Source organism: Suncus etruscus, chromosome 6, assembly GCF_024139225.1.
Source record: "Suncus etruscus isolate mSunEtr1 chromosome 6, mSunEtr1.pri.cur, whole genome shotgun sequence".
Taxonomy (NCBI): domain Eukaryota; kingdom Metazoa; phylum Chordata; class Mammalia; order Eulipotyphla; family Soricidae; genus Suncus; species Suncus etruscus.
The window spans coordinates 61,308,657-61,326,964 of NC_064853.1; the positions used below are offsets into that span (position 1 = coordinate 61,308,657).

Below are 18,308 nucleotides of genomic sequence, written 5' to 3' on the forward strand. Positions count from 1 at the left end.
CTTTTTTTCCTATTTCTCTCTTTTGGACTGAAGGCTACAGTTTACAGAAAAATTCACTTCATAAAGAATTATAGTTTGAGTCTTAGAGTTTGTGGCTAAAATGAGTTAAGACTTTGGCACTGTTGAGATAATAATTGTGTAGGGGCAGAATGTTATGGATGGAATGTTTGTCTCTTCCAAATTCATGTGTTGAAATTCCAACCCTTCACTCAATATGATGGTCTTAGGTACTGATATATCTAGGAGAGTAGATTCTTTATGTAAGGGTTAGTGTTTTTTTTTTATTTTACCAAAGATAATTCAGAGACATCTCACATCATTCCCATAGAAAAGGCACAATGGGAAATAGACCACAAAGCAGAAAGCATCCTCTTACCACACACACAAAAAAATCTGTGAGTACATTGATTTTGTACTTTCAAGGTTCTAGAACTGTGAGAAATACATGTTTAATAGACCCACTCAATCTTTGCATTCAATTATAGCAATTGAACAAATTGAGCATTGGATCAATGACATTGAAAAATATTTCAAAAGTAAAGGAGGTGAATGTAACCTATCTAAATATTTGTAAATATTTTTTGGGGGGCCACACCCATTTGACACTCAGGGGTTACTCCTGGCTATGTGCTCAGTAATTGTTCCTAGCTTGGGGGGACCATATGGGATGCGAGGGGATCAAACCGCGGTCCACCCTAGGCTAGCGCTTGCAAGGCAGATGCCTTACCTCTAGTACCACTGATCCGGCCTATCACATTTGTAAATATTTTAAAAAAATAAAGAAAATGGTTCTTGTTGAGGTAAAAAAATATAAATAAATAATATATATTAATAGAAAAAAAAAGTTGAGAAAAATGTAGTAAAAGAAGAAAACAACAAAGAAGGTGAAAGGTATATGAAGGTGAGCTATTTATTTGGTATATTATTTTAAATGTTAGGTCAAAAATTATTTATTTACTTTAGTTGAGGTAACATGATTCCAATGGTGTTGATATTTATGGTGCTGTTAGCAAAGTTTCTGCATTCACACCATCAGAGTCCTCAGGACCTTTCATAACTGTGCTTACATTATTTCTGATCTGTCTTTTACCTTCTCTTCTTTCCCCATACCTGGTAATCATAGCTTCAAAACAGAAGGCCCTCATTCAATATTGTTCCTTCTCTACTTTCTATTGAGTATCTTTTTACAACATTTGAAAATAGAGGTTTGGAGTATAAACACATTTTTTGATAGCTTGTCACACTGTAATTTCAAATAGTAGAGAGGAAATTTTGAAATGATGATGAATGGGGATGGAGGGAGACATGTTGGATTCAAACATATCACAGTTGACTTGAAGTGATTATGCCTCTTGATCTTCAAGACTGTCCGGAGAAAGCTGCCAATGACTGCTGTTCCTTGATATGCTTTTGACTCTAACAACACTAATTTATAATATTAAAATTTTGTAAGGATTATTTTTGGTGATTTTCTTCTCAGTGTGATAATGGAATAGATACTAAAGGGAAAATAAATTTATAAACAATATGATAATAGTGTTTCACTGAAGGTAAGGGGAAATTATCTATAAAATGAAATGTCAAGGAAAAAACCGTGTTAGACATGAAAGTATTAGTTTATTGCTTTCAGAGAAAGTTTAGAATACTTGTTTAAAACATTGAAAGAAGAAATGTTTTTATCTTGCCTGAGTGGTTCCATGTCATATTTTAATGGAAAAATAATTACATCCTGAACTGATTTTCTAGTAAGTACAGAGATTTTTGGCAATTGCAAGACATCAATGTCTTGAATAAAAGGATTATTTTTTTGCTTTTTATGTTTTTGGTCCCAGATAATTGCCTTCTCATATAGACAATATAAAATCTTGAAAACCATGATCTGAAAGTACAGCTATTCAAAAAGTGATCTGTGAGTTGCCAACACACACACACACACACACACACACACACACACACACACACACACACACACACACACTGATCAACTCTCCTCCAAAAACCAAAACCCAAAACCCCAATTTCTTTATTATGTTGAAAGACATTTCCTCCTCCATTATTTGACCATGGCTAGGAGAAAGTACAAATCAACCTGAACTGATAAAAATATCAGTAGTTACTGAATTAATTAATGGAGTGGTGCCAGAAAATTTAGAATCCAGACACCAGGTTGCTTTTTCTTAGGGAGATTTCATAATTGACAGGGACACTGTGCTTGGAAGTGAAGCCAGAATTAGCCTGTAAGTTGTTCCAGTTTTTGCATGTAAATTACTCCTCTCGATAAAAAAGATGATGTACAATAGTTAGCCTGAAAATGCTGTATTTTCTGCTAGTTTCTTCACTGTATCTAAAACAGTTAAAGTCAGCTGTGAGCTGGTAGCTTAGGTTTGAAGAAAGAGAATTTCCCTACAGCACAACCTTTCCCATATTGGAATGCAAAATCCACTAGGTATCACAAATACAGAAGTAATTACAGTTTAAGTGATTTATGTTAAGTGTATTATTTTTAAATATGTATAACTATGATAAATTGTATGCAATTTGGTTTAAAAATGTAGTTAGTATTCTTAGCTTCTTTTCTAAAATGAAACTTAGAATACATAAAGAGATTGTAGTGGTCTTAGAGAATGACACTGCAATTCAAGATAAGAAATGCACCTGAAGGGCCAGAGCAATGGCACAATGTGAGGACTTTTGTCTTGCACGAGGCTGACCCACAATGGACATTCAATTCCTTGGTGTCCCCTATGGTCCCCAGATCCAGAAGCGATTTCTGAGTACATAGCCAGGAGTAACCCCTGAGCATCAAAATAAGTATAAAGTGTAGTGTTTTCCAAGTCAAATGACTCAAAATAAATGACTGAAAAATAATTATAATTGTATTCCTAATTATAGAAATGACTCAGTTTCTATTGTTTTTCTATATCATACTCTGTGCACTTAATAGTATACTTAATTTATAGGTATCATTTCAAATCACTTTTCTCACATTAATTCCATTAAGTAGGATTGTTTGGTTGTTGTGTTAGTGTTTGTTTTGTTTTGGGGCCACACCTGGCAGCACTCAGAAGTTACTCCTGGCTCTGTGCTCAGAAATCGCCCCTGGAAGGCTTGGGGAACCATATGGGATGCTGGGAATCAAACCCAGGTCCGCCCTGGGTCTGACACGTGCAGGGCAAATGCCTGAAAGCTGTGCTACCATCGCTCTGCCACCAAAGTAAGATTATTTTGATAGCACCCTTGAGTACAAGGATCAGGGCATTTCTCTTAATGTCTACTTTATGACTAAGTGCCAGGAAGTGGAAGAGTTGAAAGCTAGCATAATAATAAACAGACATGCCCACTTTCCTCCCAAAATATTACCTAAATGCAATAAAAAATATTTGCTAAAAGCAATCTCAGACTCACCAATAATATTAAAAAAGCATTAAGTTTATCAGATAATTCCATTTCCTAACTGATAATGTATTTTAGCCTATCAACTTCTCTCTTTTCAAAAGTGAGAAAAGCATTTTATTCCCGTATCAAACCGTTTTCTTTTAAGAAAATGCCTTAACTCACCTTTCACCCAGTAGTCTCAAGATTTCTGGCATGGTACATTTTAATCAGAAATAAATTATATCTTGGTTTAAAAAGAAATTGTTAACTGTTGAGCTTTTAATATGTTGCTGCACAGATCCATAAATATATCTGGGTAATTAAAAGATTCCAATCTTAAAGCAATACTTTACCAGAGACAAATGAGTCATTTACATCCTTCTCCATAGGACGTATAAAATGAGACTTGACTATAATGTAGGGGCAACTAGAAATATTTTTATACAGAAATTTCTTATTTTTATCATACTACAATGATACAGAACTTTAAAGGACATGAAGATATAATTAAAGGGCAATATTGTATTTTTAGATCTCATTGACTTCACTGAGAGAAATGATAATAATATGGCATTTTATTTAAAAAGAAAAGTCTTAATGAATTTGTTTCTTGATGATCATATTTGTTAGCATAATTTATATTGCTGCAGCAGTGCTGCAACAGGTGACAAGGAATTCTTGTCCTAAAATGAATTGTTCCAAGTGGGGAAAGGACTCATCTTTTGGGAGTCAACTACTTTTTGAGTTCTTGCAACTTTCTCAGAAGATAAGAAAGTTAAGGATAGAGATCAGCTAGGACATAAAGAAAATCGTCTCCATAGGGTAAATGGTGAAAGAGAATTGGCATTAGGGAAGAAAATACTTGAAACTGTGGTTAATCTATACAATGAAATACTATGCAGCTGTTAGAAAAAACAAAATTACAAAATTTACTTATACATGGAGGAATTTGGAGACTATTATGTTGAGTTAAATAAGTCAGAGGGAGAGAAATAAGCACAGAGTAGTCTCACTCATATGTGAATTTAAGAAAAGTAAAACAGTATAATAATAATAATAATAATAATAATAATAATAATAATAATAATAATAATAATAATAAAAATACCCAGAAATAATAGAGATGAGGGCTGGAAAAAACAGATCATGATAAGAAGATTACCACAAAGAGTAGTAAGTGCTGTTAGAGAAATAACTACACTAACAGCTACCATGACAATGATAGAAGAGAAATACAATGCGTGTCTTGAAGACAGGCAGGGGATAGAGGAGGAGGTAAATGGGAGACAATGGTGATGGAAAAGTTGATGAAGGGGGTGTGCATTTTATGAATGAAACTCAATTACAAACATGTTTGTAACCACAATGTTTAAGGAAATAATTTATTAAAAAAGATGAAGTTTCAGATTGAATGAATTCAGATGAATTAAAAATAAGTGTTAATAGAAAAATATCTCCGAAATGAAAACAATATACACTTGGTGGTGTAGCTTAATGAAAAACAAGTAAATCATAAAACAATACAATACAAGCATATTTCAATCTCATTTCTACCTCCAATTTATTGCATGCTCCTTGTATAGTTGACCTTTGGAGAAGTTCCACCAATAATCTACCCATCCAACTTTATCAAAAGTTGGGAGCACTTGGCATGATGCTGGTATATATGAGACATATAATATACTACCTTAATATGTATATAAGAAACCCATAAGTTGAGGGCAGTTGAAGAATGAAGAATAAGCAAGAAACAATATTCAGGCAAATTCTAGACACAGTGGAAAAACAAACCATTTTTGTCCTTATCAGTTTTATCTTCAGTTTTCACAGCACATATCACCGTGACTAATTCTATATACCTATGCTCTTTGAGGTGACATCCTGGTCCTCCCTCTGAAAAGCACATTTGCTTCTCAAGCCACACATATCTTCTCTTCAAACTTGTGTCCTTGCACTACTTAGGAGAACTCCAGAATCAATGCCCAGTTACACTACTTTGTAGAAGTAAAAATTGAAAAGTTAATCTACCAGGGGTCCTCAAACTTTTTAAACAGGGGGCCAGTTCACTGTCCCTCAGACCATTGGAGGATCTGACTATAGTAAAAACAAAACTTATGAACGAATTCTTATGCACACTGCATATATCTTATTTTGCAATGAAGAAACAAAACAGATACAAATACAATATGTGGCCCGCAGGCCATAGTTTGAGGACCACTAATAGGCATTTGTGAACACAAAGGCAAAAAATAAAGTGACAGGGAAGAGACCACTATGACACTAAATGAGGATAGTGTTCAACTGAGAGGTAGCAAAATGTTGTGAATTACTCTATTGGCAACAGTACTTTAAACCACCATTTCAAAAATTGTAAAAGAAGAAAAATTCTTCTTAGAAATAGACAGGTGGGTTGGAAGGATAGAGGGTTGGGGTAAGGTGAGTAGTGGTGGTATTAAGTAATAGACACTTGGGCCGAAGAGATAGCATGAGGTAGGGCATTTGCCTTGCATGCAGAAGGATGGTGGTTCAAATCCCGGCATCCCATATGGTCCCCAGAGCCTGCAAGATCGATTCCTGAGCATAGAGCCAGGAGTAACCTTTGAGCACTGCAGGTGTGACCCAAAAACCCAAAGCCCCTGCCAAAAAAAGAAATAGACATTAGTGAAGGAATTGTGCTGAAATATTGCATTTCTGAAACCCAATCATGAATGACTTTGTAATTCATAGTAAACTAATTAAAATACATATGATTTTTTTTATGAAGGGAGAATAAAGGGTATTGTACATTGTGTAATTAAAACTCAATTGTAAACAACTGTGGAGAAAGCAACTGCATTATGAGCAACTGTTTAAATGACAGTGTTTAAAATGAAGTTATGTTTAAAAATAAAAAACTAAAAATAAAAAAAAGATATTTTTAAGAACTTTAGGAGAAAACAGGTGAAATACTTTAATGTCCAGATTTACCAAGACCTGAAGTTCATGATCTGAATTATTCAAATAACTGTAGAAGTGGGGTTGTTCCTTACATTGTAATGTTTTATACATAATTTTGTGTATTTCACAACTTTCTAATGGACAGAATGTATATCTTTTATCATATTCACAAAAGGAAGTTTGGTATCCCTAATTTTAGAACTATTTAAAATATTTTTAAAATGATGGCAATACTCAATAAAGAGTATTTTTCTATTTTCATACTTAGAGTATAATCCTAGGAGAACATCAGCAGCAACAAAAGGGTTCCTTAGAAATTCAGAATCTTAGTTTTCTAAATGGGATCTGCTTTTTCATATAACTTAAATTATTTAAAAATTATTAATCACAAAAAATCATTAATCACATAGTTTACATAGTTGATCAGAATATATTTGTTTCCAGGTAAGTGGGAATGAGATTATTAAAAATAAAATAAAATAATAAAAGGAAAGAAAGAAGAAAACAAAAGAAAGAAGACAAGAGAACAACAAGAACATTTATGAAAATTATGTATCTCTCAATGAGGTCACTGTAATTGTCAGAAGGTTTTTTAAGCTCTTGTTACTAATTAATAATTTTGTTACTTCTTTTGTTTTTGAACATTAGATGGCTTCAAATGCACATTGACATCTAAATTAGTGTGTCATATGATGATGACAGTCTTAAAAATATTGGGGTTATCTTGAGGCCATAAATATGGTCAAGTGGTCCAGGAATTTATTGTTGAGACTGTGGCTTTTGTAGGGAATGTTGTCACTCAGACCTTCTAGCAGTTTGAGAATGTGGGAAAATGGAGCCCATGCTCACTCCAAAAAAGTCATTCTGGTGCTAACAGCCCAAATATTAACATACTGGCATTTTGGTCAGAATGGTGTCTCTGCAAAGAAAAGTAGTTGAGTGGTGAAGCATGGCCATTGGCAAAGTGATCATTGTGGTTGTTGGGTATAGCTGGAGTGGTTTTGGCAGGGGAGAGGACTTGGCCCACCCTCACCTAAATTCTAGCTTTTAGCCGCTTGACCAGTGTACCCATAATTTTTTATGGCTTGGTTTACATCTCTCGTTTTTTACTTTATTTAAACAAAATTCATCACATAGTGACATAGTTGATCATAATACATTTGTTTTCAGATAAGTGAGAGTTAAAAAAGAATAGAAAGAAAAATGAAAAACAAAAAAGTTAGAAAAGAAAGTTATAAAAAAGAAAAATTACAGTAGCAAGTACATTTATGAAAATTATTGTATCACAAATGAAATCATTAATATAATGACAGAAGTTTAAGTAAGCTCTGTTGCTTTCTATTCCATTAAATTATTGTGTTCCTATAGGGATTAAGCATCAAACAAGTGAAGAAGAAAAGCACTTTTACTGATACTGCAGCTTTTATGGGGTATGTTTTTGGCTGTCACACTGACCACCTAGTAGAAGGAGGATATGGGGGAAGGGCATCCATTCTTGCTACAAAAAGCCCTGTTGATATAAAATACTATAAAATACTGGAGTACATAAAGTTTGGTCAAATCAGTGTCCCCAAAGAGAATTGTAGAGGGGTAATAAGGTAGGGCCATTGAGAAATGGTGATTCTGGGTGATGGAAGCATCAGGCATGGCTTTGGCAGAGTGGGAACTTGGCATTCCCTCTACTCCCAAGATTGCCAGGTTTCTCTCTGTAGCCAATGTATATATTATTTTTCATTGTTTGGTTTACATCTTGCTCGAGAAAAGAGTCTATAAAACTGCCATAGTGTAAACATCAGTTTACATCTCTTCTGAGAATAGATTGAATCTATGAAGATGGCTGAATGCAGACATGGCTATGGTGGGTGGCTACTTAACACTGCTTTTTAACACTGATGTCTTGAGAACTTAAGTGCATATTAAAATTTGTGAAGACCTGTTATAGTGGTCAGGAGTTGAGCTTGCAAAAGTTGAGTTCCTTTAATTTTTATACTGACTCTGCAAAATGCTACTACCTTGAATTTGTTTTGTTTTGTTTGGGGTTTCAAATCCATCAGTACTCATAGCTTAGTCTTATATTTGTGCTTAGGGATCACCCCGAGCAGGCATTGAAGACAACATGGATTGATGGGGATCTAACTGGGATTTGTCATGTGCAAGGCAAATGCCTCAACACTTATATTTCTAGTTATAAAGTTTATATTTTAATATTCACATCATATAACATTAAATCAAGAGTCTAACTTCAAAAAAATCTAGGCTACATATTTGAATTTGACAGTATTTTTGGTATACCATTCAAATCATTGAAACTGGTTTGTGGTCTCAATTTATTATGCTATAAGATAAAGGAATAGATAATATTTCTTTAGGCTGCTAATTTTTGGACTTCACATTTTATTTTCCAACCATATGTTTTGTTGCTACTTCTTACCTATTTTAATGATTTTTCTTTTGAAAAAAATCTAATTAAATTGTTCTAAATCCCATAGCTAACATTTTTTCCTTCTTTGAACTTATACATTCAATGTCATTCAATTTATCATCCTACTATATAATAGTTTCCCTTAATTGATTTACATTTCTTTTATTCTAAGGTTAATGTCACTTCTAAGGTTAATGCACCAAGCACATAAGATAAATCTTTGAAGATGGGATGCCATATTTTGAAAGAGGATGTTGTTAAGTAACATATTTGATAAGCTCAATATCATCAATTTAGTTTTTTTATTTTATTGTGGTCAAAGTGAGTTACAAATCTTTCACAATAATATTTAAGGTACAGAGTGACAATGAATGAGGGGCATTTTAACCACCAGTGTTGTCCTCCATCCACCCCTGTTCCCAGCATGCATCTCATATCTCACTCCTTTACCCTCCATAATGCTAGTGTAACTGTTCCCCACTTGTACAGCTTGTTGTGGATTGGGTCTCTATATTGTTGTCGTTGACTTTGGTGATATTGAGCTTTGGGTTATGTTTCAGAAACGAAATACAAAGCATAAGGAATCGGAATCTTTCATAGTAGATAAAAATGCCTGGTTGTGTTTTTCTCCAAAACAAGACATTATCTTTATAATGATTCTGAGTACTAACTTTGTCCATTATTTTCTGCAAGAAGAGATGCTATCTCTATATCCCAAAGTTATTTTCTATGCAAACATCTTTGAAAAAATAATCTGCAGCCTAGGGTTGTTAGTGATTAATTTCATAAGCAGTACAGGAATGGTAGTGATTCACTGAGAATTGTCTTCTAAGACTCCTACTCTTGAATCTATCTAATAAGCAGCTTAGAAGTGGTTCTTAGAGCCATTATTATTTTTTGTACTATAAAAAGAACATATTTTATGTGAGACAGAAATTTGATCGTGAGATCAAATACATTTCTTTTTAACTTTGGGGAATAAATTATTGTCTGAGAAAAATGTAAAACTCTACTTCCACAAAACCATGGAGGGCATAAGGATTTGAAGTGTGGAAAAGAAAACTGTGGCTTCTGAAACTTGGAGCATGAGTCTGAGAGGAGTGGAACAGTGTAAACTGACTTTATTCTATGTGGAACTGGATCATTACGGACAATCTCATTATTTCCCATTAGGCAGGATTTTCATTTAAAATACTTCAAATATTTTGTATAATTAGAAAATATTAAAATCAATTATTGTATGTAAAACAGTATAGCACAAGCATAAGAATTATTTTTGTTTTTGTTTTTTTGGTCACACCTGGCAGAGCTCTGGGCTTACTCCTGGCTCTACACTCAGAAATCGCTCCTGGCAGGCTCGGGAGACCATATGGGATGCTGGGGTTCGAACTACCCTTCTTCTGTATACAAGGCAAATGCCCTACTTCCATGCTATCTCTCTGGCCCCAAGCACAAGAATTAAAAAAAATTAGAAAGAGTCCATGAAATACAGTGCATGACTACATTGCAATTAACCAAAGAGAGACTATAAGAGTAGTGCAGGAGGTAGAATTTTCTCTACAATGAAGCCACGCCCAGGAGATTCATAGTACTGGGTATAGTCCTTCAAGCACAATCACGAGTTACTCCTCAACACAGAATCAGGCATTGCTTCTGAGCACCACCAGGTGTGGTTTCCCAAGACAAACAAAAATAATTCAAATTCACCAGGAGAGAGTGATGGATTTTTTGTATTTGTTTGTTTGTTTTTGCCATACCCAGCAGCCCTCAGGGATTACTCCTGGCTCTACTTTCAGAAATCATTCCTGGCAGGCTTTGGAGACTATATGGGATGCCAGGGATCAAACCCTGGTTCTTTGCAGGTCTGCTACAAGCAGTCCAACCACTGTGCTATCACTCCGACTCCAAGAGTGATGTTTATGGAAGGAGTTGAAATTTTCATTTCAGATTTACATTTCAAAAGATTATAAACAAATAATTGGACTTCATGTAATACATACAAAGAATTTATAATTTTATAAATTTACTATGAATTATTAAATTATAAATTTATAATTTGTAATCTTAATAATACATTCAAAAATTGGACTTTATGTAATACATACAAAGAATACAATACAAAAATTTAAAATGAATAAATCCTTTTCTTCCTCTATTTCTTTGTTCCTTTGTTCTTCCATTCATTCATTTGTTCCTTTCCTTCCTTTTTCCTTTCATTCTTTACAATTTTCTACAGGAACAATTCTTTTATCATAATTTCTAGTTATGTTAAATGTGTTAACAGGAGATAGAATTTTTGTCAAGCTAATCTAAAACATTGTAAATCAGTGAAAATTTAGATATACATAACTTGGTCACCAGGTTAATTTTTGTATTAAGAAAATGGCTGCTTATTTTTTTCAATGACTCAGGAGGTAAATCCCAAGAATTTGGGAATTAAATGATTAATTCTAAATATCCAGAATCCATGTGCAATTATTGCCATTGAACATAATGCTATATGTTACAGTTAAAAAAAAAACCAAAATATTCTTGGTTTAGATTAAGTCTCAATGCACAATTTGATATGCATTTTTACAGTAAATTTATCTGTGATGTGGGCTTTTTATTTAAGTGTTGTATTATGTCACTATATTATGAGGGATTTTCATTTTACTTATTCAACAGTTCTGCTTGGCTTATACCATATGAAATATTAACTAAAGAGTGTTTTCTCTCTTTTTCTCATTCTCATTAGTCACTTACAATGCATCTTTGGATGCCATCCTTTCCAGTACAACCAACAGTACAAATACGCTGGTGCTGGCTTGGAGAGAGAAATCAAAAAATCACATTAAAATGACATCCTTCAACATTACCCAGGGCATTCATGCTTTTGATTACCACTCTCAACTCAATTTAATTGGTATGTAAAATAAATCATGATAACTATGAGGGCCTCATAAATAGTCTTGATGCCTATTTGTATGCATAGAATATTTCCACGGTTTGCTTTATTTCCAGAGAGATCAACTTGAGCAGCTCAAATTTTATTGCCTGAGAATGTCTGAAAATAATGCATTATAGTATGCAGCATATATGAACTACATAGGGATAAAAATACAAGAAAGAAACCCAATGCCTTCAAGGTTCTTTTTTATTAATGTTGCTTGAAGGTGTAAATGATTTAGGAAAGGAGACAGTTTGCATTATATTTGTCATTTTACCATATTTTTAATAGCACCAAATGATTACCCTAAGCAATGCATCATTATTTTTGGTTAACACACACTCAAACAGACAAAAATAACTGAGAAAAAAAATCTATTATGCTTTTAGGCATTAATAAAATAAGTGTCTGGAGATGTTAAAAAGCTTTTAATTATATATAATTCTAGTTAAATAATAAAAAGTGAAGTACCATTGAAAATTAGTAGATAAAGTAAGTAAAATGTATTAATATTATAAATGATTTATTAATTAATATTAAAAACTGAAAGTCTATTAAAAATAACTTTGTAAATAATGGTGCTTTCATAAAAATAATACACATTTTTATTTCTTATTTCTGATCAGCAACTGCTGGCATCAATAATAAAGTTTGCCTTTGGAACCCTTATGTTGTTTCCAAGTCAGTTGGAGTCATGTCAGGTCATTCAAGCAGTGTGCTAGCCGTTCAATTCTTTGCTGCAAAAAACCAGCTTTTTAGCTTCTCTGAAGATAAAGTAAGTAATCACTCTTGGCAGGTTTGGGGGACCATATGGGATGCCAGGAATCGAATCCTGGTCTGTCCCAGGTCCTAATGCAAGGCAAACACCATACCACTGTGCTATTGCTCCAGCCCCTAGAAATTTGTATCTGTAAATCATATTAAGTGGTCACTTAATTGTAGTTAGGAGCAACTGGACAAAGTGTTTAATCAGATCTATATGGGGCCATGTGATGCCTCCAAATTTTCCAATAGTGGGCTCCTAGAAAGAACACAACAAATTAGATGACAAAGTAGCATAGATGCAACCTAAGATCAACAAAGAAATCAGTAACACTGAATGCATAACTAGAAATAAACAGCTTAGTAAACCTCCAGATAATGACTTAAGACTCCATTGTGAGATATAACAATTTTTATAATTTATATTAAAGGTTTTTGATAATCCCATTACCATTTAGTTGTAACAAATAATATAAAGTAAATTATTTCAAGCCTGTGAAGTGGGGAGGGTTTAGGAGTGGGTGGAAATCTAGGGACAATGTTAGAGAGAATGTTAAACTAATGGTAGGATTGATATTGGAACATAAAAGACCAGAAACAACTGTATTATGAGTATTTGTGTAAAACATGGTGTTTAAAGTAAAACAAGTTAAAAATAAATAAAATACATTTCAAGCAATGTATTTCTATATTTAATCTTTACTATTGGCTTTTAGTAAGTCATTATCTTTCAGAGTATGTATCTTTCAGACACCTTCCAGAGTTCTCCCTTATATAATGGGTGAGTGCAACAAAAAGAGTAATAGAGATGAGAAAATGTTACCTTGGCAAGATGCTGAATCTATATAAACAATTGACTTTTATTGATTTTATATTTAGGAATCAGTAAATTAGAATCCAAGTTAACTTACAGTTAACTTCCAAGTACATTAAGAATCAATCATGCTTAACAGTATTTACTTTTTGAAGACATTAATATAATATTTTAAATATGGTGGGAAAATATGGCAAAGAATCACATAGGTTAGCCTGAATTCTAATCACATTTTAGTTATTAAGGTTTTAGGGCAACATCTGGCTTATCAGCTCTTGTTCCTCTGCTCAGGAATCATTTTCTGGAAGTCTCAAGGAACCATATGGGATTCCTGGGTTCAAACCCAAGTCTATTAAGTGCATGGCAAACACCTGATCCACTGTACTATTTCTCTAGCACCCAGGGAATATTTTTTTGTTGATTTTTATAATTTACTTGTATTTCTCAGAACATAATATTTTAACATGTCTGAACAAATTTACTGTAATAGTGTAGCTATCATCTAACTCATGGAATTTGTATAGTTTGATATAAATATATACTTAATCAATATTCAATAATTCAATATATATTGTTAAATCACTGTATTTTCATATCAAACATAAATATGAACTGAGTGCTAGATGTTTTCAATAATGTTTTCAGAAACAATTTAAAACCTTTACACACAATTAAAAGTAGATCTAGTGTAAAAATTCATTTATATAGTTATTATCATTGCTAAGAATATGCAGAATCATCTCAGAGCACTTTAATAATTTTATTTTTGTTTTGATTTTATAATAAAGCATGTTGTGCTCTCTTGTGCATTAATCCATTTCACTTTGATTCTAGCTAGTAATCTTAGCCTATGTCTTAACCACAAACAACGTTTTTGCAACCAGGATAAGCCTGTTATATTGGGATATTATTCTTTTCAATATTTTCTAGGACTTGAGTTATGTTAGAGAATAGAAAAAATAAAAGAAAGCATTTTGTTTTAAAAATGGAATCTTTGAATTCTGTTTTCATCAATGCATTTTAAAATTAGAGGATTTTATTATTATTTTGGGGACGGGGCCAAACTTCATTGTTCTCAGAGATTACTCTTGGCTTTGTGCTCAGAGATCACTCTCAGTGGCACTCAAAGGACCATATGTGGTGCCAGAGAGTAAATCAGGGTCAGTTTTGTGCAATTGAGGTGCCTTAACCTATTTGCTTTCTCTCTGATTCTGACAAAAGCAATTTCTATATAAATAATTTTCTTCAACACACTCCACATCTTCAATTCTTTTTGTGAAGGTTACTCTATGGCTGCTATCCAGTTATGATTAAATAACAAGCTTATTCAGAATTTGTATCATACTAAATAACAATTTGATTGCATTTAGCTTTGGTTTCCTATTTTTCCTGAGATGATAGTCACTAATCGTAAGGTCCTGTTGGAACCAGTACCTGGTTCTTTAAAAGAAGAATCATTGACAGTGAAAATAATATTCAACGCCCAAGAGGATTTTGAAAAGCTCTATTGGGGGTTTACATTCTAATCCCCACGCCTGGTCAAACTTCTTTATTGTAATGCATCTCATGGGCTACTAATTCTTATTTGGATCTGAGATCAGTTAGAATATATACTGCTTCAAACATTTATTGCCTATTTATTTTAGAATTGTTTTTGGTGCCTTATCTCATCATGTGCTTTATTATATTTTTTAATTTTTGGTTTTGGGACCACACCCAGTTGTGTTTAGAGCCCTTTCTGGAAGGTGCTGGGGGAACCATAGAAGGTTCTGGAGATTGGATTAGGCCTGGTGTTTGGAAGACAAGTAACCTACCCACTGTACTATCTCTCTGGATCAACTCTTTTATTTTATTATTTTTAAATTAAATTAATTTATTTTAGGCACTGTGATTTACAATTATTTATAATAGTTATTTCAGGTATTCAATATTCAACATCAATCCCAACCTTTGTAACATTCCTTCCACTCTTGTCATCAATTTCCTAACCTCCTAAAACCTGTCCCTACAAATAACTTACTTAAAATTGCTTAGTACAACTAAATGGTAATAAAATGATAAACAAAACCATGAAAAGAAAATTTGTGGGGCCGGAGAGATAGCATAGAGATAAAGTCTTTGTCTTGGATGCAGAAGGTCGGTGGTTCAAATCCCAGCATCCCAATATGTCCCTCGAGCCTGCCAGGAGCGATTTCTGAGCGTAGAACCAAGAGTAAACCCTGAGCACTACCGGGTGTGACCCAAAAAACCAAAAAAAATTTTTGTGTGTGTGAAAATTTTCACATCTGGCACTGGGATCATTGTCATTGCCTGAAGGTCTACTAAGTTGTATATTTCTTGTTGAGCATTGATTCTATTATTGGTTTTGTTTGTTGAGCTATGTTGCTTCTCTGATAATTTCATATCTAATATGGTGCATTACTACTGAGAATTCAGTATTAAAATTATGGGTTAGTTTTGTGGCCACATAAGCTCAACTTTGAGGATCTGTAGAGCTAAGCTGATGACCTCATATGACAACAGCAATGGTTTGTGAGGACCGTCTGAAAAGCCCCAGTTTATGAGTCCAGTAAGTGCACGAGTTTTTGCTGCTAGTTGGGCCTCTCTTTTAAGAGTTAGATGAACCTATGGTGGTGGAAGGTTCTGAATCATACATGGCTGCTGGGATTTCTGAAAACACAGAGGCTTGGGGGAGGCAGCCTGATATGGCTCCAAACCATCTTTGGAGATGTTAGCCGTAAAATAGGCATTAATTATTTATTTTATTACTTGGACTTGTTCTCTCACTGATTTATAAGCAGTTTAAACTACATTTTATTATTTTTATTACACATTATGCAAATATTTTACTTCTGCAAGCTTATATCTTTTAACTTTGTTACTTTTTTAACAACATTTTATTTTTCAATGATATGCATACACTAAAGGTGAAAAATATTTAAAAAATTGTTTATGTCTAGGGCTGGAGAGATAGTACTGCTGGTAGGGCACTTGCTTTGCATGTAGCATGTAGTTGATGCAGGTTTTAATCCCCAGCATCCCAAATGGTCCCCTAAACACTTCCAAGAATAATCCTGAATGCAGAGCTAGGAAAAACACTGAGCATCTCTAGACATGTGACCCACAAACAAGGGTCACAAAAGTAGGACTCATTTTTAGGCTCAAGAGATGATGCAATGCTAAGGATCAAACCCAAGTTTCATGTGTACAAATCATGTACTCAGTTCATTGAGCTATATGTCTAATATTTGAGTCAAAAATTGCTTTTTATTTTCTAATTTTTATAGTGATTCCATGATTTATCAAGTCATTCATAATACATTAAATATTCAAACAACAATCTATCCATCAGTGTGACTTTTTCTTCATCAGTATTCCTAATCTTCCATCCATCACATAGCCTGCTTCTAGCCAGGCACAAGTTTACTTCACGTTTCTTGATACAGCACAAAGAAATATGAGATTTTCTTTTGCTTATCAAAACTGAGATCATTGTAATCTCTCTATGGTGTTACTAATGTCAGGGTCTTAGGATTTCGTGGACTGTTATTGGTACTAATGGAGACTTCTATGTTGCTGTTTAGGTGCACTAAGACTGGTAGATTACTATTTAACTTTTTTTTAAATCATATTTCTTGTTATACTACTAAGTTGACATTCCTGTAAATATTGAGGCATAGTGCAGCGTTGTGCATCCTCATGTATATAAGATTTATAGATCTAAAACAAAGTTAGTGGGTTGGAAATTTGAAAAGGTTAAGTTGAGGGGCCAGAGAGATAGCACAGCGGTAAGGCGTTTGCATTAGACGCAGAAGGATGGTGGTTCGAATCCCGGCATCCCATATGGTCCCCTGTGCCTGCCAGGGGCGATTTCTGAGCATAAAGCCAGGAGTAATGCCTGAGCACGGCCAGTGTGACCCAAAAACCAAAAACCAAAAACCAAAAAAAAAAAAAGGTTAAAAGGTTAAGTTGAAGAGCTGAGATATTTCTGTTGAAGCATGTAAGTTGTGGACTTTAGGGTTGAAAACTCTGGGTCTTTGATTTTCTTTGAAACGGGGCTGGATAAACGCCCCAACATCTGCTCTCCCACCAAAACTCCAGTATCTTCTGCCCATCACCATCATCTTTTTAGTAAAAAAATGACCCTTCTTCTCCACCAAGATCCCCCCCAAAAGTAATGTCCACTGATTTTTTTTAGGTAACCTAGTCCAGGCTGATATACCTCTGTGACACTCTCAGTAAAGATGTGGAAGTGGAACAAAATCTTCTTTCTAAATAAACTATGCTATATTTTATTTTACAAAAAAATAAATAAATGTCTCTTCTATTACTCTACATTTATAAAAATTACATTTACTATTTTCTGTTACATATTTTCATCAATAGTTTTGTCTATTGTGTTTTTACACTTAATGTTGCAATTAACATTTATATAAAGTTATTTTTTTGTACACATAGGTATATCATATAATGTTATTTGGTAGCTGCATTGACAGTGTTTAGACACTACAGATGGCATAAGTGGTAGTTTTCAGGGGAGTTTATGTGGTGCCAAGTGTCAAATTAGGGTCATACTGGAACTGTATGCTAGACAAGTACCTTACCCTTTGTATTATCTCTCTGGTCCACAATATTTTTTGGTAATATTATTTTTTTAAAATAATTTGCTTTCCTCACTGATTTAAAATGCTGCTATTTTAAATATTTTAAATAGCATGATCATTTGAATTCCTCTTTATATATACATTTGTTTGTATATGCTTTATTCTCTTTGTTAAGCTACTGGTTTTTCCATAGTAATATATAATTATTTATCAATCACATTTTTATAGTATATTCTAGTACATAGTACGGTAGTTTGTTTCATAAAGTTATTTTTTTTCAAATTTTCTTATTTACATGAGGACCATTATTTTGGTGCTGAGGTGCCCCATTTTGCTAGAAATCAAAGTTGGGTCCTCACAACACAATATGTATTTTGCCATCTAAGCTGCATCTCTGACTTGTTTTAAAAAAATGTTTCTATCCTCTGCCATGTTAATTTCCAAATAAATGATAGGATCAGTATT

General features: G+C 33.6%; 1 protein-coding gene across 1 annotated transcript in view; it reads left to right on the plus strand.

The window, feature by feature from the left end:
• The window catches only part of WDR49 (WD repeat domain 49), a 178,993-nt gene that overhangs the window by 66,835 nt on the left and 93,850 nt on the right, over positions 1 to 18,308 (plus strand). Inside the window, exons 6-7 of the mRNA XM_049775575.1 lie at positions 11,472 to 11,639; positions 12,290 to 12,438. Of these exons, the coding sequence (XP_049631532.1) occupies positions 11,472 to 11,639; positions 12,290 to 12,438 (317 nt within the window). The remainder of the gene's footprint in view (positions 1 to 11,471; positions 11,640 to 12,289; positions 12,439 to 18,308) is intronic.